We start from the raw sequence: 21,328 nt of genomic DNA, 5'->3' as shown, positions 1-21,328 counted from the left end.
GCGATAACACGTGATATGCGTACACAGGCTTAACAAAGACTTCGGGTACGTGAGTAGCATCTAGAAGCATCCAGAAACATCCCGCCTTGTGTGATGCTACACCGAGGCAACCGTACAACCGCTTATTCTGCCTCGCACAACGCAGTTCTGTTCACTCGATCGCCTTTTATCCAATTCGCATCCATGTTATGAAAAAAATGTGTTCCCTAATGCATTCATCGCATTATATCTAATTCACGATATGAAAACACGCAGAGTTATAGGAGAACGGACTGTACTTTCAAAATATTCAGTCGCCTATTGAGAAGATAGAACGCCATTAGCATGAAGTTGGTTTACCCATGTATGGCTCACCCTGTATTTTGTTTGTTGTAAGGCAGCGTTTTGTTGAACCTGGTGCTGTGTGTGTCCCGTACAAGGACCAGGCTGGCAGGGAGGACCTCCGTGCGTTGTCCATCTGCAGTGTGGATCCTCCAGGCTGCACAGACATCGACGATGCCCTACACTGCAAACCGCTCGACAATGGGAACACCGAGGTATTCATTTGGTGGTGGTAATCGTGGTCACGGTCGCGGTAATTCGTGCCTATTCCTTTCATGGTTTTGTCAATGCTAGCGGAGGTGACAAGGGGAGTTTAGTGGCACAATGATAAGTGCACTGCACATTTATCCTGTCAAGCTGGTTTAGTTCCAGTCATGGCTAACACCGGTACAGAGTGATATCTAAAAAAACTGCCCAAGTTCTCCCCTTCACCACCTGCATTGACCATCGTAATAAAGCAAGGTCAAATGACAATCGCGACCAATTACGGCATGGAGAAGCCCTCATCCTGCAGTGGATTGACAAAGGGGTGGACAATATTCCCGTTATTAAGTTTCCAAACATTGTTGCCTTAGTGCCCGTATTCTTGGTCTCTGCTCGGCTCAGGACTGACTTCAAAATGGCTCGGTTCTGGCTTGATCTGCTCCGTTGCCTCCAAAGAAGTATGAGTGGCTCAGCTGTGCCTTGGCTCAGGCTCAGCTCACGGAAATTCTGAGCGTGGCTGGGAGCATGCAGAGATATACGAGGAGGCACAAGAGACACAGAGGCTCAGGGCTGGAACCATGCTTAGAGGCAGCTGAGGTTTTAAGTGTTGATTTGATGTGGCTTATTGAGAATTAGAATCAGAATATTTATACTGGAGGAATCCAATGAGCTATAAAGCTATTTTTCACATGTCCAGTAGAGTCGGGTAAGAACGTTACAACAACAAACAGTGAAACAACATAATAGTAGTGCAAAGTACAAGAAAGATAAACAAATAACCCAAACACAAACAAATACAACGAAACCATCCCCATCCTACCAGGCAAAGCCCACTGAGGCATTGATTTATTTTTGATTAGTGACCTGGCCACAAATGAATAGCTCAACAAAGTGGCCCATCATTTGCACATTTATAGCAGCCAAAATAATAGAAATAATCTCAATGCATTTTGCGCGAGAGCCAAGCCTGAGCCAAGCCATGGCTAAGACCCCACTGGCCTAAGTGTCCACGTCACTGACCGAATGCCTGGTTCACAATGAATGCACCAGGTAGTAATGGATGTGCATTTCATTTCACATTATTGTGCTTTGGTTGAAGTGGCTATGGTGGAGGTTATACATGCATGTGGAGTGAGCGACTTCCGACAGACGTCTAGTAGAAGGCGTCTTCTCCTCCCTGTTAGTGAATGGGTTTCCTCTGCATTCATCAGATTTCCTCTAAATAAAACCCATACAATCTTAACTGGCATTCACGAAAACATCTCCTTGCTGAACAGTTACCTGCAGGCGACTTAATCATGTGTGGGTTTGCTTGCAAAACACTCGTTGAGTTGGTGCATATGTATTCGCCAGATTGTGTTTATTGACAGAGAAGTGTTTGCGTTTATGTGTTTGTGTGCCTGCAGAGGATTGATATGGTGCCAGAGTTATTGAGCTCAAACCTGTGTTCGTTGAGATCCAACATCGACCGTCGAGATGCACCAACAACTGTTAACTCGCGAGTGCGCACATTGCAACCCATACTCAGCAGCTAACGTGCGTTGTTGCCAGGTGCACATGTAATCCCATGATGCGTGGCACTGTTAAAGTGTCATTGTACAGATCCACACAAGCATGTGTACATACATAAGCAGCCAAACCAGGATGGCACAATAGTAACACGTGTCTCACAGCAAGAATGGCCTAGGATTGATGCCCGACTTGGTTGCCTTTCCATGTAGATTTTGTATGTTCTCCCCCTATTTAGCATGGGTTGACTCCAGGTTATCAGGTTTCCTCTCATCGCTAACATAAACGTGTTATTACTACTATGGTCCTTAACCAAGGAAAGCCTCACTGAATCTCATAACTTCGGGAGGGTACTGCAAAGCTTTTGCAGTCGAACAATGGTTGCTACGTATATATTCCAGTTGAATAATTTGTAACAACCCAAACCGGTATTTGGCCAAACATCCCGCTGCTGAAAGAATGACTCGACTACCAAAAACTTGGCAAGACCCTCCTGAAAAAGAGTCTCGAGACTTTGCGAGGCTTTCCTGAGTGAACACCCTGCACCACTCCAATGACGACTCCGCCACTCGACGGTGAATGGCGACGGTGCATGTGCTGTGCGCGTGCAGGCTGGCGTTCTCGTGCATATGGGAGATGACTCCAAAGGATGAGATCGTGAGCACACGTTTTACCAAGAGCATCATCAATTCCAAGGTGATTTCCCCCCACCCCCACAGACGTTCAGTTTTTGTAAAACTCTCGTTTGCTTTCACGTTTATTGTATCGATGCCTTGCTATGTTGGTGCAGTTGAGGTTTCCGGATGGCTGAGAGGTCAGAGCATTGAGCTTGCACCTCTGGGTTCACAAGTGGAGCGAGAAGAACCGGGTTCACAAGTGGCAGTATGTATGTTGAACTTCTTTTGCACCGTACGTAGCCAACTGTGCTAATCGGAGGTGCGAGGTAGAACATGAAAGTAGTGAGTTGATGGTCTCTGTCCAGTCAACAATCACTGCACAAAACACAGGTTTTTTTTTTAGGTTAGATCGTATACATATGTAAATGTGTCATTAAACCCACCCCCACCCGACACAGCCAACTAATAAGGGTTGTCACGTAAACAGAACATGCCAATTCGTCACGAGTACAGCACACCGGTGTGTTGTACAAGTGACGAATTGGCCACGTTCTGTTTATGTGACAACCCTTACTAGTCGGCTGTGTCGGGTGGTGGCGGGTTTAACGACACATGTATTTACACAATCTAGCCCAAAAAACCTGTATTATGGATGATATTGATCACGAAAGCCTACGTGTTAAACTCACTGCACAAAAAACCACCAAATTACATTGCACTAAATTTGGTTAAATTCCAGCTTTGAGAATTCAAAAAATATCAATTTTGCTGTCTTTGGGTGAGCGTAACCCTCAGTGGTCATCGGGAGCCACGTAGACATCTGTTGAGTTCTGGCTTGGGCTTGGATCAGGCGTGGGCATTGTGTAATTGCGAGGACCCCATGATTCACCCGTGGTGTGTTCATCGTATCCCCGCAGGCGTCTCTGACGTACGCAGAGGCTCAGCTAATGATGGATGACGCCGGGCGGAAGGACCCGGTCACCAGCAGCTTGCGTGGCCTCAACTCCCTGGCCAAGATCCTCAAGCAGAGGCGCATTCAAAACGGGTAACTCATTGTCAAGATCCTCATCCCCTCCACCGCCTCTGGAGCGCTGAGCAGTATTAATGGGTGCACCACATTTAGTCGATCGGCAGGTCGCCTGTGGCGCGGTAAAGTGTGGTTACTCCCGTGTCTTCTAAGACATCCGGCCAGCGTGAAAGAGTAGGCTAAAATACATTGAGAGGGACTGTAAAAGGGTGTATCTCTAGAGGGGCCCCCTCTTATGGGAGCCCCCTTCTTCCAGCAGTGGCTTGAGCAAGCAATTGCAAGGCTGCACCTGTAGCTTTTTTTGACCCCATGATGCATGAGGCTTGGGTGAATACCATGCACAAACAAGTGTTACAGGATTCATACTCTTTGTTTTTTTTTCAGTAAAGTCACGTAGGTAACCTCCTCTTCTTTGGTTCTTTCGGTAAAGTCACGTAGAATGAGAATAAAATAATAAATTGATAAAATAACATAACACAATAATATTCTCACGACGTTTCGGCCACAACACAAGCGGCCTTCATCAGGTGAAGGGGGCGAGACTGTCTGGTAGGACAGCGCTGGAGGTAAAACTATAAAATAACTAAATTAAATCACGACGTTGCGGGCGCAACACAAGCGTCCTTCTTCAGGTGGGACAACCACAGACAGAAAAAATTGCTGAAGTGGGCAAAAAAGGGCTGTTGTAACAAGAGGCTATATAGGTAAGAGAGTGTTGGGAAGCAAGGGGGGAGAGATAGAGAGGGGGGATGTGGGATAGGGGAAGTGGGGTGCTGCTAGAGGGATTAAAGGGGCGAGCACGGCAAAATGCCGGGGGGGGGGGGAAGTGAGCGGGGCTGGGAGTGGGAGGCTGAAGAAGCTGGAGATGCGGAAATGAAGGCAACAATAAAGAAGTTAAGGTTTTACCTGGTTAATAACATCCTTTTAAATTGGAGTGTTACAGGCTGCTGCGGGGCTACATTGTGGGCAATAGAGGACAATGCAGTGACACAAATTGTTTTACTCTTCTTAATGCTCCCATGTCTGTGCTCCCCCACCTTTGCCAAAGCGTACTGACCACCACGGTTAAGTACCACCCCACGACCCGCATGACATGGGGCGGCCCTCATCCAGCAGTGGATTGACTTAACGAGCTGTGCATGTTCAACTCAAATATCTGAGTTTGTGAAGTGTCTTATATTAAGATTCTGTGTTGTTTTGGCTGGACATGATACTCGCTCATGTCCCTTCTCCACCCGTAGGGCATTGACTCTGGCAGCCCCTGAAGTCCGATTCCACATGGACAGCGAAACCCACGACCCGATCGACCTGCAGACCAAGGAACTCAAGTGAGTCTCGTCAACAAGACACCTCCCATGACTGCAATCCGACTGTTGTGCAGATCTCTCTATCAGAATCAAAATATATTTCTACTGGAAGAATCCGATGAGCTATAAAGCTCTTTTTTCACAGATGTCCAGTTGGGGCAGGTCACAACGTTACAACAACAAACAATACAAGCACACGTTAGGATTGCAAAGTATTGGAAAGGTAAACAAATAACTTAAACAAATATACAAATAAAACTAAACTATTTTTATCTTATTCTTAGTTTTTTCGGTAAAGTCACGTTGAAGAGAAACAACAAAATAACAAAAGTAAAACCCTGACCACAAACGATAGCTGAACAAAGTGGCTTATCACGTAGGAAATTTATTATCGGCAAAATAATCTAAGATAAAGATTCTTGACCCTTGTGGTTGATGTGTTGTGGTGGCGGAAACTGGTGCGTGTACACAGGGAGACCAACTCGATGGTGGAGGAGTTCATGTTGCTCGCCAACATCTCCGTGGCGGAGCGCATCGTAGGCGAATTCCCCGAGTGTGCGCTGCTCCAACGCCATCCGGCGCCTCCGCCTTCCAACTACGACATCTTGGTGAAGGCGGCGAAATCAAAGGTAGAGTTAGAACCCCTTTTAACGACCACCCTTGTTAACTAATCGCTTAACAACGGGCCTCCATAGAGCTCAATGTGTAGGCTTAACCGACCATTTCCCTGTTAACGACGAGCTGTTGTAGGTACAATAAATATGAATTAATGCCACGTAGAAGGAAAACAATAAAATAAAAAAATATATAAAACAATAAAATTCTCACGACGTTTCGACTGCAACACAAGCAATCATCATCAGGTGTGAAAACCACAACAAGAAAATTTGAAAAAAGTGGCAGTTATTTTTAATGTTAGCACCACGGAGAGAGATTTGACAGTTTGTTCAGATGGACGAGTCCAACTATGTTCGGAAAAGAGGAGGGGGGAGACAAAAAATAATGGATGCGTTCTGACAGCCACCTTAAGCGTGATCAATCAATTAAGACCCGAAATGGTTTATCAAATCTCTCTCCGTGGTGCTAACGTTAAAATAACCACCACTTTTGTCACATTTTCTTGTTGTGGTTTTCACACCTGATGATGATTGCTTGTGTTGCAGTCGAAACGTCGTGAGAATTTTATTGTTTTATATTTTTATTATTTTATTGTTTCCCTTCTACGTGAATTTACCGAAAGAACCAAGAATATGAATCCCTGCAGTCACTAAATCTTTAAATCAAAATGAATTAATGCATTTATTAACAGTGTTTATTTTAATATGATGTGTTTATAATGTTAGTATCTTTATGTATTAATATCCATTGTTTAAATATTAGAAAGTACGTTTGTTGGGTGAACAAGGGAAACTTTCGATGCTATCAGAACGAATTAAGCTTTTAACACGTATTTCCTATACTCGCTTAATGACCAAATCCTTTAATGCTCGTGTTCGTGGAACCAAATACCGTCTTTAAGAGGGGTTCTACTGTCTCTAGATTGCTGTTAACCTTCCTTCAATATCATCCTCCTCGCAAGGAATTCAGAGGTCGCCGTGTGGCTCAAATTTTTGTTTGAGGTCTTTTGGTTTAACCGGGTGAGAACTCAAGAGACCATAATAGTCTCATTTGCAAGGGTCACCTGGGTCACCCTATGACCCAGAGATTACAGCTGGGACCCTGGCTTCAAAATCCAGCAGCCGCATTGAACATACTGTGTTATCAAGTGTAGGGAGTTGAAGGACTCGGCTCGTTTCCCAGCTACTCCACAGAAATAAGCAACAAAAAACCATCACGATAAATGTAGTACTGTATTTAATTTTAGATACATTCCAGCACTGAAATGTTGAAATATCAGGTCGACTTATTGTGATGAACATTATGCTCAAAATGGGTGGGAATGTGCTACCCCCTACTGTGAAGCAGAGGTGTCTTGAAACGATGTCAGTATTGGCCTGAGCGAGCAATTGCAGGGCTGCACCTTTTACCTTTATCTTGAGATGTAGCCGTATAATTTCCACTCGCCCTTAGAGGCAGAACAACTCAAAAGGTGTGACGAACCACAGACAACGCTGGAAGGCAGCCAGGCACTGTGCCAGATGTAGATTGATCCACTTGCTGTACTGCCTTCTCCTGGCAAGCCAGGTTATGGAAACCTGAATGCCCACAGGAAGTGCGCTGAATAACGTTTTCTTTCCAATACACCACAACCCTTGCTGCTTCCCCAGCACTGAACTACAAGCCACGTGCGGGATAGTCACCTCACAAACGCCGGTGTGCCCGATTTTTTTGCGCAGAACATCGAGATCCAGGTGGACTCGGCTAAGGCGTTGGCCGAGTCCCTGGACCGGGCGGCGGTGCCGGGAGCGCCACCATACCTCAACACTCTGCTGCGCATCCTGGCCACACGCTGCATGATGCAGGCCATCTACTTCTGCTCCGGCATGGAGCCCGACACCCACCACTACGGGCTCGCCACCGCCATCTACACCCACTTCACGTCGCCCATTCGACGGTGACGTGCTCTGGCCTGTATCTACTGTAAATTTAATCTTCATATTAAATAGAGGCTACAACAAATGTGAATATTGTTGTTGTTGTCTCCCTGTACCGTTACAGATACTCGGATGTGATTGTGCACCGGCTGCTGGCCGTGTGCGTGGGCGCCGACCCCACGTACCCGGCGCTCACCGACAAGCAGAAGCAGCTGCAGCTCTGCAACAACCTCAACTACCGCCACAAGATGGCGCAGTACGCCCAACGCTCGTCTGTAGCTTTCCACACGCAGGTGGGAGGCGGAAGTGTGGGCCACGTGGAGCTTGCACGGCGTGTGCTTAGGCACCTCATAATGCGTCCATTCGTCTCTTGAAAACCATTTTTAAGGTCACGAAAGCAGGCATCGTATTGTGCGTGTAGTAAGAATAAATTGTTTTCTATTCGCACGCTTACGTGTGGTGGTGCCGTGGCTGTACTGGTTGGCTACACTTGACATTGCTTTTCAGCATTCTTCTGTGTTTGCTGAAAAACCTGGTCACTTGGCACATTTGCCCATGATGTGACAACTTTATTTGATTGGCTCTGTCAGGTGATGGAGGATTATAGTCAATACAATTGACATTGTACCTTCACGATTGAACTCAAAATAATCCCCATGACATGATGCCAATAGCACAACTGGAATAAATTAGCGGGGGGATGCAGAAAATTACCTTAAATTTTGTTAAATAATTATGGGCTTGGTAAGTGATGCGCGTTTGTCTGCTCTTGGCCACGTAGCGGTGATTAACGGCTGTTGTTGTTGTGGTCTCAGTTGTTCTTCAAGAGCAAGGGAGTGGTGAGCGAAGAGGGCTTCGTGCTGTTTGCGCGCAAGAACGCCGTGGTGGTGCTCATTCCCAAGTACAGCTTGGAGGGGACGGTTTTCTTTGACTCCAAAGATCTCAAGCTCAACGTTACCTTCGACGAGGAGGTAGGGCATGTGTTCACTTAACCGGGAGGCATTGGCATTTCCCGAACGGCTGAATTCTGCATTTAAACCCAGGACTGGCTTAATGCACTGGGACCCAAGCCCCCTGACCATCTCTCTACGATTAGGTTTCTATCAGACACACAGACACATTTGGTTTAAGGTGGAAGAACGCAGTGAGATACGAAGCTCCGTTCTTTTTGCCATTTGGCAGTGTGGACTATTACAGAGGAAGTTACACCGGTGGATACATTAGAGCCGGATGGCTCACAGGGCTATACCAAAATAAACTGAAACTGAATTAAATGATGTAAATGCGTTTCAAATATAAAACGGTCACAATTAAATATGCTTTGGAAATAACTGCCATGATTGAGCCCGTATTGTCACGGAGAGGACATCACATTAAAAATACAGTAAAATCCCTCAGATTCGGAAGAATTATAGAGAAAATCTAATGCTTTCTGTAAACAATGAGAAACTCAAAGGGCAGAAAAGTACTTGTAGAATAAAAACAAATGAGGGAAATAGTAGTTGATGCAAAAAGTGATCTCTAGATGGCAAAAAGCACATTTGTGACCAGTGGATCCAGTCCTTTCCAGCATACCTTGCATGCCGCATTACATTGTCACTCTGCGTGGATAATGCACACAGCCTAATTTGGACCAGAAGCTCAAAAGGGTCAACATTTGCAGCCATATTTTAGGTATGTTTTTAACTGCAATTGTACATCTACTCCTTAATGATGGTCAAATAAGGCTTTAAAATTCCTTGGCTGGCCCGCACATCACGATCCCTCGGTTGGTTTGGTCATTGCAGCCATCGGCTTCTCCTGCCTGGTTTTCAGCTCGCGGTGAGGTGACCCAAGCGGTATTGCATTCGCTGTGTGTTGTGGAGGTTTGCGTTTCAAACTCGGTGGCCACTCCGGTTAATACTGTGGTGTGTATTAAGCGTAAAATATTTACAGGCTATCCGCTTTAACAGTGGACGTTAAAAGATCCTGTAACGTTATTCGTGTGCCAGCATCATGGTCCAAGGTTGGCAAATTACATGCAAATTACTTATTTGGGGAGCACATATCAATCGTTCGCCTCCTTTTACAAAGGCGTAGCAGTGACCTTGAAGGCAAACGTTTTAAGAATCAGTGAGGCTTTTCTGAGTGACCCATGTAATAGTATGAATAATAACGTTGGGTTTACGTCAATCCGTGCTTGTGTGCAGGGCACTTGGCAGAGAGCAGTCAGCGGTAGTGTATCGGTTAGCGCTCTGCGCTACGATCCTGGCGACTTGGGTTCGATTCCTTCACACGGTCAACACCAGTGATGATTATCTGAACCGGTCCTGGGCCTCCCCTAGGTTGACTCGGAACTCAATTGAATGCCTGGTGCGGTGTGTAAACATCGCCACTGGGGAGACAAAGGCGGCCGGGCATGGCGCTGGCAACCCACCCCCTTGTGTGCCGTGCCCGCCTTCATCTGTGCTCCTCGCCAACAGCACTTGCCCTAACAGTCTGTTAAGGCTACATTGGAGATATGTCTTTGTGTTTTGTGTAGGGCCCCACGCTGTGCGTGGAGGGCATCGCGCTGAACATGTTCGACCGGGTGTGCGTGCGCGTGTCGCTGGATTCGTCCAACCTGCAGCACCAGCAGATCCGCATGCACCTCGTCCGCCCGGAGGTACTCACCGTGCGGCGCGACGCGAAACCTCGGAATACCACCGATTTGTATTGTGACCATGCTGCTGTTGCTGCTTGCTGCGCCAGCAGTAGTGCACAAAAAACAAACGCTCGCCACATCGGAACGTCAGCGGGCCGAAAATTAATGACACAAGCCACAGCATAGCGCTTGTTGCCATGCAACCCAAACTGTGGGACCCTATAGTAAACCCACAGAGACACAGAGATACATAGGAGATACAGAGAGACCCATTATGATTCCTAGAGATTCATAGAGACTCATACAGATACATAGCAGTGCATTAAAAACAAGCTACTGTACGATTGTGGCCATGCAACCCAAACTATGGACCACATTTTACACCACTGTAGTCTGCGCTCCTTCAATGGAGGGGGTGGCAAGATGACACAAACCCTCTCCTGAGGCTCTCCCGTGGCTATCAGACCCATACATTGGCATTTAGCCCCTGAACGTAATACCCTTATAACACAGGAATAAAATAAATATATGTATAGCTAGCATTTTGAGCTGCAGTCTGTTGTCCTATACCTCCTGTAACTGGCAAATTGGATATAACGCGATGATGAATGTATGAAGGAACGCATTTTGTGTATAACGCGGATCCGAACTGGATTTAACTGGGTTGAATGAATGGAACTACGTCCCGCGAGTAGGAATAAGCGGTTGTAACGGCTGCCTCGGCGTAGCATCACACAAGGCGGGATGCTGCTGGATGCTTCTAGATGCTACCCACGTTCCTTAGTCTTTGTTCAGCCTGTGTTACGCATCTCACGCGTTATTGCGGACTGCGCTTTACCCCATATCATATATATTATTTATTATAACACGATTTTTCCAAAACGTGGTGTTCTTGAGGTACGCAACTACCGTATTATAGAACAGACTGTATATCCAAAGACTATGGGACACTATCCCTACCTATATCAGTTGTGACTGTCCGTGTGTTTAAATCCAGCTTGAAAACGTCGTTATTAATTGGCTTTTCCTGGATTCTGATTGGTTATTACTGTGAGGGGAATCATTATGATTAGCTTTTATTGCATTTTGCATGCTGTGTAAAGTGTCAGTATCACTGTCATCATTGGTATTATCGGCTTTTACTTCATTTCTATTGGCTTGTATCTATACTTGAGTAGTTTTTTAATGTCCAGTGCTTTTTTGAGATATTTCAATATGCAAGGTGCTGTATAAAATAGATTTTTATTATGGCCCTAGTTCATTGCAAAAGAAGAGCCATTATCTGAAACGTGACCTATTTAAATGATCGTTTGGGGCTGTTGTTGATGAATGCGAGTTCTCAAGATACCAAGCTAAGTCAGGGTGTGGGAGCCTTGGTAAATATCAGATTTCTTAACAAAACTCCATGAGTCTGTTCTGCATGGGTTTCCTCCGGGTTCTCTGGTTTCCTCCCATATCTAAAAATAAGCATGCGTTGAAACTGGTATTAAGGTAGTTTACGTATCGCCATGGGCGGCAGGGTGGCACATTGGTAAACCCTTGCGTCTTGCAGCAAGAAAACTGGGTTTGATTCCCAACTAGAGTGTGTTACTGTGTGGAGTTGTCATCTTCTCTCCCCCTGTTCCTCAAAAGTCTTCAGACTTGGCGAAGTTTTTCAGTGTTAATAAGTGTAATAATAACGTATCACTTGTGTTGGAAATTCTCGCATGTGTGTGTGTGTGAGAGCATTTGTGTAGTGGTTAGCATGCTGCGCTATGAACCCGGCAACCCAATTCCCACTCACCGCCAACACCAGTGAGGATTATCTGAACTGCTGTTTTGCCTACCCAAGGTCAACTCTTTCTTAAATGAGTACCTGGTGCAGTGTGTAAACATCAGCACTGGGGAGAGGTGTTGGCCACTTACCCCCTCGTGGGCCATGCCGCCTAACAGCAGCACAGTCTGTTAAAGGCTTATTTGGGTGACTATCTTTGTTGTACGTTTGTGCCATTTGTGTGTCCGCTGTCACAGATTCCAGGCTACAACCCTGCGGAGTCCACCACATGGGGCTCGCCTTCTCCCCGGCCTAAGAAACCCAGACAGCACTAGTGTATCGTGGATGCGGTGTCAACAACATGTCGGAGGAGGTGCATAAGTGGGCACACACTCTGGGTTTTACATCTTCAGAGTTAATTAAGTGTACATTGTGCTCGCAAGCAGAGGTGAACAATTGAAAAAAAAAGCAGTGGCGGTTGTGAGAAATGCTACCCTGAAGTGACAGACGGTTTGCACTCCGAACTTGCAATCCAGAGGTCACCGGTTCTTCGTTCTCCTGTCGCAGCGGTTCAAATGGTAGCGCAATTTTTTTTTTTATTTAGAAGTTTTACCTTGCCAACCAGTACAATCAGCCAATTAAGGTGTATACGCGTCAAGATGTATGAAAGGTTTAGGATATCTTATGCCCCACTTCTTTGCCAGCCAAGACACTGACCCCCTTGTGATGAAGGTGATTTCACAATAATATTGTTTACTGAATCGGTGGTGTTTATTGACTAACGCAGCAGCGTCCAACCCACAAAGCACTGTGATCCATTCTGGTATATCTCAACATGTTCCGTGATCTACCAGCAATATATGACCAACAGTTACCCGGATGGATTTAACCGACTAATAGAACACTGTAGACATGCCAAGTGATAGTGCGATCTATTGGTTTAAAATATATATTATTAATCCATTAATTCTTAGTTGGGGATTTTGTTTTGCCATCTGCTATAACAATAATTGCTTTATATTAGAGGTATTTATTCCTATTTGTCCCAAAATCCACAATCAAAATCTTTTGTGATCATCCACCCATGGATCGCGATTCACATATCGGCTACCACTGATCTAACAGTTGAAAACCAGTTTAACACGTAGGCTTTCGCGACCAATATCCATAACACTGTTTTTTTGGGTTAGATCGCGTAATAAATATTTAAATGTGTCAGTAAACCCGCCACCACCCGACACAGCCAATTCGAAAGGTTTTTCACATTAACAGAACGTGCCAGTTCGTTACTAGTAACATCACACCGGTGTCTTGGAGAGCAAAGCCACAACATTTACAATCTGAGTACAATGTTTCACCAGTAATTACAACCAGCTTCATCAGGCGACAGCCAGATTCGTGGAGAATCCTCGTTCCTTAATGCGCATGCATAATGTGTGTTGATTAACATATAAATAACCCAATCGGCAATGGATACCCATAGTCATATGCATTCATTGATTCCCCTCCCAATTCGCGAAAGAAGTGCTCACAAGTGATGGCTGTCGCCTGATGAAGCTAGTTAGTGCTGGCGAAATGTTGTACTTAGATTGTGAATGGTGTGGCTTTGCTCTCCAACACACTGGTGGACAGTACTAGTAACGAATTGACATGTTCTGTTTACGTGACAAACCTTACTAATTGGCTGTCGGGTGGTGGTGGGTTTAACAACACATTTATATATTTAAACGATCTAACCCATACAACGTGTATTATAGTTGAAAACCTACAATTGTGCCAGGTTTGGCCTATCGAGTGGGCCATTAGGGTGGCCACTCGGAGGCCAAAGCTCTGGGGAATCCGAGCAAGAGCTTCGAAGTATGATTGTGCACGGTGACACCCGCAGGGGTCTCGTGATGGATGGAAATGGAATATTTTTTATCGCGAGAGGATTCCCTGCAAAGGATGTTAGGTTACTTATTCTTGTGAGGATGCCATTTACTGTATGAAGGGGCAGCGGTCAGCTGCATAGAACAGAGTATAAAATTCCCGAGCTGTTGCTGTTTAAATCGTCGGTTTAACGGAGAATTTCACCTCAGGTTTTTTTACACAGCTGCCCCACCCCTCATCGGACTCTGTGCAATCACACAAGGAATGTTTTTGGAAAAAATGTCGGTGTCCGAAAATTTTAAGGTTTAATCGTTTACAAATGCGCATTTCGTTACAGCTTCTCTTGTCCTTTAGACGTGCAAAGATAATTTCTGACAAAATATTGACACGTTTTCAAATTGTTTCGTAAATGGTTATAACTTTGCTCACGTATATACAGTACTTGGGCAATAATTCTAAGCTCCTGGAGTAGTGGTAAAGATTTCAGCGAGTTGATGTCTTTGCGACTTTGTGTAAATGTGTTTAACATTTTTTAGCTGAATCGTATATTTACAAGCATGTACACATGCGTTATATGCGTTTATATACAAAATTAGACCGATTTATTTTCCATGCATCTTCTGTTATTTTGGTTACTTTAAGTTACGTTTTCCACTGCTGGATGAACATCTGGCCACGTGATGTTGGATGTCAGGTTTAGTTTGACCATACTTGACCATGCTGGTCACTGTTGGATGATAATAATGTCCACTTGCAATGCACCACCGCGCAGTATTCACTCGCCTTCGAATCGAGTCCTGCACCGCCGTTTCACATGCAAATTTGATTCTCAATCCCTTGGCCAACTTGCTCCTGATTAGTATGCGATTTGCCACATTTCGATCTCGGAGGTGATTAAATGCGCCGGCTTCCAGGCTTGTTGAGCCGCTCGGAGCCCAATTAACGAAAATTGTTGCCAAAGCAAAAGCGTGAGCTCGAATGTTTGTCCATGTTCTTTTCAAACCACCAGTCGAACGCCGGCCTCTGCCCACTCCGACCGTGTGGAGGCCCTGGCCGTCGGGGAGGCCCTCATGGTGCCTCACGGCAAACGTGGGGCCCGGGTGGGCGCGTCGACGGTTGAGTCCCCCCCCCCCCCCCAGCCGCGATCGCGTACAGGCGGTGCAACTCCCACAAATGAAACATCACACCTTGCTGATCTCGTGTCCAGGAGCATAAACGATCATCACGCAAACTCCGGTCATCCTCGCAGCAGCAGATCTTGGCCATCGAACAAAGACGATCACCGCTTCCTTCCGATATTAGAAGCCACGAGCTATGAACGACTCGGAGGTTCGAGCAACCACAGCCGAGTGGGAAGGCAGCAGCAGCCCAGGCGGTGAGCCAGCTTCAAAATCCCCCAAGCACTGAAGTTCTCGATTTAGTACATTGAAAAACACGACGGTAAGTGAAACAACGTAAATCGAAACCAATTTTGCCATTCACTTGAGGGGCCGTCCATAAATGACGTAACGCAATTTTTGACCTCTCGTCACTCGGCGTCACAAAAAGTCAGACCCCCCCCCTCAAATATGATGTCACAAAGCTCTGCCAACCCCCCAAAACCATATTTCCATTTTGAAAATAAAACAAAGCTTCAACTATTGCCATTGTAGTGCGTGGCGCTGCACTGATGTTGTAGGAGTGGTATAACAATTAGTGTTATAACAATTCTATACTTAAAGTTGCGCATTTTGATGTGACGTCACATTTCTGAACCCCCCCCCTCCCCCTCGTCACACATCGTCACAAATGTCTGACCCCCCCCCCCCCCGAGGTGCATGACCGCATTACCGTGTTCATTCTGTGGTGAAGGGATGAGGAAAAGGAAGAGGGAAAAGCATCCAGCGTCGCCGCACGCAGGCAACGTGTTTATCACACAGTGGTCAAAATATAAAAATACATATATATGTAGTGGGTTCCACGGAACGGAGACTGGAGACGTCTTTAGACGCAACACGGTTTATTTGTAACTATGAACAGAACTCCCCTTAACTCCCACTATCTAGGGAGGTACAGCCTCTGGGCTAGCGTGCCCTCGCACTGATCAAACCTGGCTCTCAGCCCTCTGGCTATCTGTGCCCAAGGGGAGGCTAACTGACCCGACCCAGCCAAGGTGCGGGTCCTGACCACTGGTCCGAGCTCGGCCCGGCCCTTACAAGGACGTCGGGCTCGAGGTCCCAGGGTCCTAGCTAGGGAGGCTACTCTGACCCGACCCAGCCAAGATGCGGGTCCTGACCACTGGTCCGCGCTCGGCCCCCGACCCTTATAAGGATGTCGGGTCCCAGGGTCCTAGCTAGGCTGGTCTTTTGTTCTTCGTCTTCGGAGCACTGCCCCGAGCTGTCCCAGAGGTGCCCCTTTAATACACCTCTCGGGGGCTCTCCGCCCCCGGTACCGCCCCCTCTCTAGAACCTTCCAGGGGGCTCTGGAAGAACCCCCCAACCCCTCACCTGGGGCCTGGCTCTCTCTGTCCTTCCCCAGCTCAGGGTGGTACCCCCTATGGGCTTGTGCCCGCAACTGCAGGTAAGTATACCGACGGTAAAGAATGTGCATTTATTACGCTACATCTATGCGAGAGAGGTTGTGGACAAGAGTCTGCTCTGCGGGAAGCAAGCATTGCCATACGAATGAGATGAGCTCGCGTTCGATGCGGGCAGTTTTGAGGACGACCGTCGACAGGCACGCGTGGAGGCACGCCGTGGTCACAGCGCAGCGCCGACTCGTGTAGGTGGTGATGGCCCAGTTGTAGAGAGGAATGCCGGAGCTTCGAGCAGATGTAGCCGAATGTAGGATAGAGCATCTTGAGGAGCGTTGCCCTCGACCCCCTCCGGGAGGCCGTATGGTTTACTTGGCACTCCCGTCTCTTAGAGTCCAGTCTGATGTAAGCCTCCTCAGGTTCCAGCAGCCTGGCTTCGTAGGTCTTCATTGCACCGCTCTGCTCGTCTAGCATAGTCTGAAGGGTCATATGTGGCTGCCTCCTGAATCTTCACCCTCCTGCAAACCTTACTCGACACCTCGTTGAGGACCCGAAGAAGGGCAGTATTCTCTTTTTTTATTTTTACAAAAGGGCTTGTAAGAGCTCTCGTTCCTGCCACCGGGATCTCTGGTGTCAACTTGAACGGGGGGGGGAGACAAAGCTATGGCTTTTTTCCCAGGGGATCTGTCTTCCATGGAGCACAAAGATACAGGCGGAAGGTCCCCTTGGCCTAGCCATGAGGTCAGGCTCGAGTTGCTTACTGAGGACCCTACACCTAAGGAGGCTGTGGATCGCCCTAGGAAGCTCCAAAGTAGAAAACTAGCTTTCCAAGGCCCCCTTTAAAGTGCCTGAGGCCAGGTAGAAAAATAAGAAAACTATCAAACAGGAAAGCGAGTGGTTATGTTGGGTCGAAAAAGGTAATGTTCTAATGTAGGGGTTGGAGCGGTCATTGCTGCTTACTCGACCATGATGTCACTGCAACTCGTTTGATTAACACTTTTAAAATAAAAAATCACAACGCGTACTGAACATATTATTCCGAATCGGTTTTAGCACCACTACCACCATGACACAGTGGCAAGGCTGGCACATCGCAGTGCTGCTGCTAGGCTGAATCATATGAATAAATATAATCAAATCTAGAAAATCCTTTATGTACCCAGGAGAGCCACATTGAGTCTCGAGACTCATTATTAGCTCCGTGCTGCATTAAGATGTTTGGACAATTTCAAGCATCAGGATTCGGCACGTAGGAGGAAACGGGAGAAACCCGCAAATGTTGTGAAGCTGGCTTGGTGGTAGAAGTCAGTCCAGAACATTTCGCCACACACCTATCACTGTAACGAATCGGTGTTCTACGGGGGCATTCTAAGCGAGGACTGATTGTATTAAAATCTACTTTGATCTACGAATCGTAATGTATCAATAATGTTAACGTGTAACATGCCCCACGGTTTTTCTTAATCTGGAAGGAGAGAACAACGGATGATCTGTGTGCTGATGATGTTGGTGATGATCTCGTAATGGCTGTTCACTTCGAGGAGTGGGAGAGTCTGATGGTGAACCTGGATCATGCCAATAAGAGGTAGGGCCTTACCATTCGCCCTACCAAATAAATCAAAGCAGTACCTGCCTTGATATTTTGTATGTCTTCAAGGACTCCACCCCCTCAACTCCGCATGATAGGTAGTTGTGGAAAGAGTGGAGGTATTCCCATATCTGGGCAGTTGTTTATAACCAGCTCCGATTTCAGAGCGGAGGTCTTACTCTGAATTAGTTCAGTGGCATATCCTTTTTTTCAGCTGCATAGCGCTGTATAAAAGTTACATGGCCTATCACTTCATACAAAGCTCTGGTTCTTTTCTGCCAAACTTGTCCTCTCCCTCCCAGCTATAACCTCCCGAAAGCAACATGTGACCTTTGTTTTGGCGTGACAAACACCATTGAAAGCAAAACACCGAAAGTGTAATGACTACACGTAATGCAATAATCTCAGTTGTATTTCTCAACGAGTATTGAATATGAAGTCTCAGGAGTTGTGAAGGTGCATCAGCCTGCAGACCCACAGGTGGCAGCGGTGGATTGGCCTGCAGACGCAGGGGTGTCGGTGGTGGATCGGCCTACAGACCGAGGAGTGTCAGTGGTGGATCGGCCTGCAGATGTAGGGGTAGCGGCAGTGGATCTTCCAGCAGTAGCCGACCAGTGAAGTTGTCGAATAAATTTACGCAATTTGCCGAACCTGGTGGATTTGGCACAGGCGGTGGTGGTGGATCTCCCAGCAAAAGCTGGGGAGGCAGAGGTGCATCTGCCAGCATGAGCTGGGTTGGGATGACAGCGCTGGATCTCCCGGCAGCAGCCGGGGTGGTGGTGTCGGTGTTGGAGATGCCAGCAGCAGCCGGGGGGCAGGGCTGAATCTGCCAACATCAAGCGCCATGGCGGTGGGGGTGAATAATATGCCAGAAGCAGTCGGGGTGGGGGTGTCGATGCATCTCCCAACAGCATCCCTGGTGGTGGCGGCGGAACTGCATGTGGTTGCCAGGATGGCGTTGAAGGCAGTGGTGGTGTTGGTGGAGGCCGTGGCCGTGGCTTTCTCCAGCTCCTTGAGCTATCGACGCATCATTTCCAACTGCAGATGGCGCTCCACATTCTCGTGTTTGTTTACTTGAGTGCAGGGAAACATTCGACAGTTTGATCAACATTAGCCCCTACACGAGCCTTCTAATCATCGCAACTCTTCAAACTATATCGCTTATATAATGTACATCATTTCAGTCACAACAAAAATTACATATAACACATCGGGGCTGTGAAAATTACGGCTTCGTATTACCAATATCTTGTCTGTCCAGAGAAGCCCATGAACTAACGTTGTACATACAAACTCATAGACTCAGACGCCCATAGACTGAGTCACAAATAGCAGTGGATAGGGCCCGGAACGGTGTGGTGGTAGTGAAAATATGAACCCAACTGCGTCCTTTTCAATGGAACCAGGGACCCAAGTGTCATCATAGGCTTTCCCTCGCAATCGAGGATTGCCTTCCAGAGAAAATTTGGATTTTCTGTGGGTCCAAAGATGGCTGAAGAGACCAATCTGGGATCGACAGATTCTGCCGCAACTCTGGCACATGTGTCCAGAAATAGTGGTGGGTGGAACTGCATTAGTCAGGCTGCAGGCTGTTGTTTCCGCCATTCCCACTTTTTCTGTTTCTGCTGTTAAGTTTTAAAATGTTTGGCTTCTTGAAATAGACTCTGCCTCCATCTGAGGTGATCCTGGGAAAGATACTCCCTTGAGTTAGTGTCGATGGAGCACTTCTTCATGTTGGACTTGAGGACATCATTGAAGCACTTTCTCTGACGAACTACATTCTCCCACTTTTGGTTAATCAAGTTTGACAGTTTTTCATTGAGGCATTGGCGGAAGAGGTCTTGCTTAATGGAGTCCTATAAAGCTTCAATGTTAATCTTCTGTAGACATCTCTTCCGATGAAGCCGTCACTTGGGAGCCAGCTTTATGAGCATGGTTGAGCAGATGAGTCGATGATCAGTCCAGCCACCAGCAGCTACTAGAACAGCCTGGATGATGCAGACATCTTTGGGATCCTGGGCATGGACAATGACGTAATCGATCAAGTGGCGGTGCTTAGATCACGGATGATGCTATGATGTTTTGTATTTGTTTTTCTGGCGTAACAGGGTGTTGATGATGATGACTCCATTTTCCGTGCATTTAGTCAAGGGAAGGATGCCGTTGGAATTGACTTTACCCACTCCTTCTTTCCCGATGGTTCCATTACAGAGGTTAATGTTTCTTCCAACTCTGGCATGCATATCACCGAGCAGAATAAGTTTGTCTCCCACAGGAACAGTAGAAAGGACCTGATCAAGGTTGATGTAACATTCATAATCGGAGTGAAGAATCAGGGCATATACCCTTATGACAGTAGAATATTGGCTCCCCACCAGTGTGAGACATAGAGTCATGAGGCACTCAATCATCAAGTTCATTCTTGATGGAGAAACCAACTCTGTGCAGCTGCCGCTATTCTTCCTGTCTGCCTTTCCAGAAGAGGGTACAGCCAGCTCCTTGTTCCTTGAGCTGCCCCTCCTCTTCTCGTCGAGTATCATTGAGGGCAGCTACGTCAGTGTTGTGTCGTCTGAGTTTCTGGACCACAATTAAGGTGCAGCATTCTGGGCGTCCACTTTTAGTGTTGTCCATAAGGGTCCTGACATTCCAGTTCCCAAAGGTAATTATCTGACTTTTAGTTTTGTTTCCACCACAGTAATGGGGATCCTTCTGAACGTGGTTATCCAGTCGGGAAGGAGTGAGACAGACTATTTTTAGGGCCACTTTCCTAGCTCCTTCCCCACGTGGGGTGAGCAGAGTGGATCATTTGAAAGGACTTCTTAGTCGCAGGTACAGCTGCAGAAACACACTCTTGTTTCTGCTGAGTGTTAGACGACCTTCTTGTAGTTGCCACTAGAAGCTTCCAGACTTCACAATCATGCTCCCGTCGTCACTAGCTGGTCACCAAAAACATTGTATTGAATGGGTCAGAAGATGTTGTTCCTTTAATGAAACACGCCTGTGCATAATTTATTTTATTGTGGAGAAGCTAATAATTGTTTTTTTACACTGTTATTTGGCAACAAAACTGACACCTTTTTTTTACAAGGAGTCATGTTTGCATTGACCACAATACCTGCGGTCGGAATGCAAACAAAAAACATAACTCTGATAATGTATGCACTGTCCTTGAAATTGATTGGTCCACACCCAAGACAGCTTTCGTTAGAGCCTAGTCTCACATGGTGTTGGACCAGATGACGCCAAAAAGCTGTTGTACAGTAGCTTCCACAGTTCTTGAGAGAATGGGACCATGAATCCAATGGCAAGGAGACCAGCACGATTGGAGATATCGTTCTGCTGCAGTCTTGGTCCGCCTTCACAGCTGTTGAGATGTTAACATCTTCTTCCTCCTGCTCTGCCGTTGAGGACTTGTTAACCCATGGCTGGTGGCAGACATGCTTATTATAATGGTGGCCTATACT

The 21,328-nt window shown here is 46.7% G+C and overlaps 1 protein-coding gene across 1 annotated transcript; it reads left to right on the top strand.

The window, feature by feature from the left end:
• Positions 1 to 423: 423 nt before the first annotated feature.
• On the top strand, positions 424 to 15,490 carry LOC142924758 (exosome complex exonuclease RRP44-like). Its single transcript, XM_076067567.1, has 10 exons — positions 424 to 536; positions 2,646 to 2,730; positions 3,569 to 3,696; positions 4,920 to 5,006; positions 5,458 to 5,614; positions 7,322 to 7,539; positions 7,644 to 7,812; positions 8,335 to 8,490; positions 10,041 to 10,163; positions 12,153 to 15,490. The coding sequence occupies exons 1-10, from the start codon at positions 496 to 498 to the stop codon at positions 12,228 to 12,230; spliced, it is 1,242 nt and encodes a 413-aa protein (XP_075923682.1). The 5' UTR covers positions 424 to 495; the 3' UTR covers positions 12,231 to 15,490.
• The last annotated feature ends 5,838 nt before the right edge of the window (positions 15,491 to 21,328 follow it).

This window comes from Petromyzon marinus, chromosome 16 (genome assembly GCF_048934315.1).
Source record: "Petromyzon marinus isolate PM22_M1 ecotype Great Lakes invasive population chromosome 16, UKy_Petmar_22M1.pri1.0, whole genome shotgun sequence".
NCBI lineage: Eukaryota > Metazoa > Chordata > Hyperoartia > Petromyzontiformes > Petromyzontidae > Petromyzon > Petromyzon marinus.
The sequence above is the reverse complement of the archived record's forward strand: the minus strand, read 5'-3'. Positions and strand labels throughout refer to the sequence as shown.

Excerpts from the sequence above, each read along its gene's own strand:
- LOC142924758 (XM_076067567.1), top strand. The coding sequence starts at position 496 with ATGCCCTACACTGCAAACCGCTCGACAATGGGAACACCGAG. Across the intron at positions 537-2,645 it reads TCGACAATGGGAACACCGAG|GCTGGCGTTCTCGTGCATAT; the intron begins GTATTCATTTGG and ends GTGCGCGTGCAG. Across the intron at positions 7,813-8,334 it reads CTGTAGCTTTCCACACGCAG|TTGTTCTTCAAGAGCAAGGG; the intron begins GTGGGAGGCGGA and ends TTGTGGTCTCAG.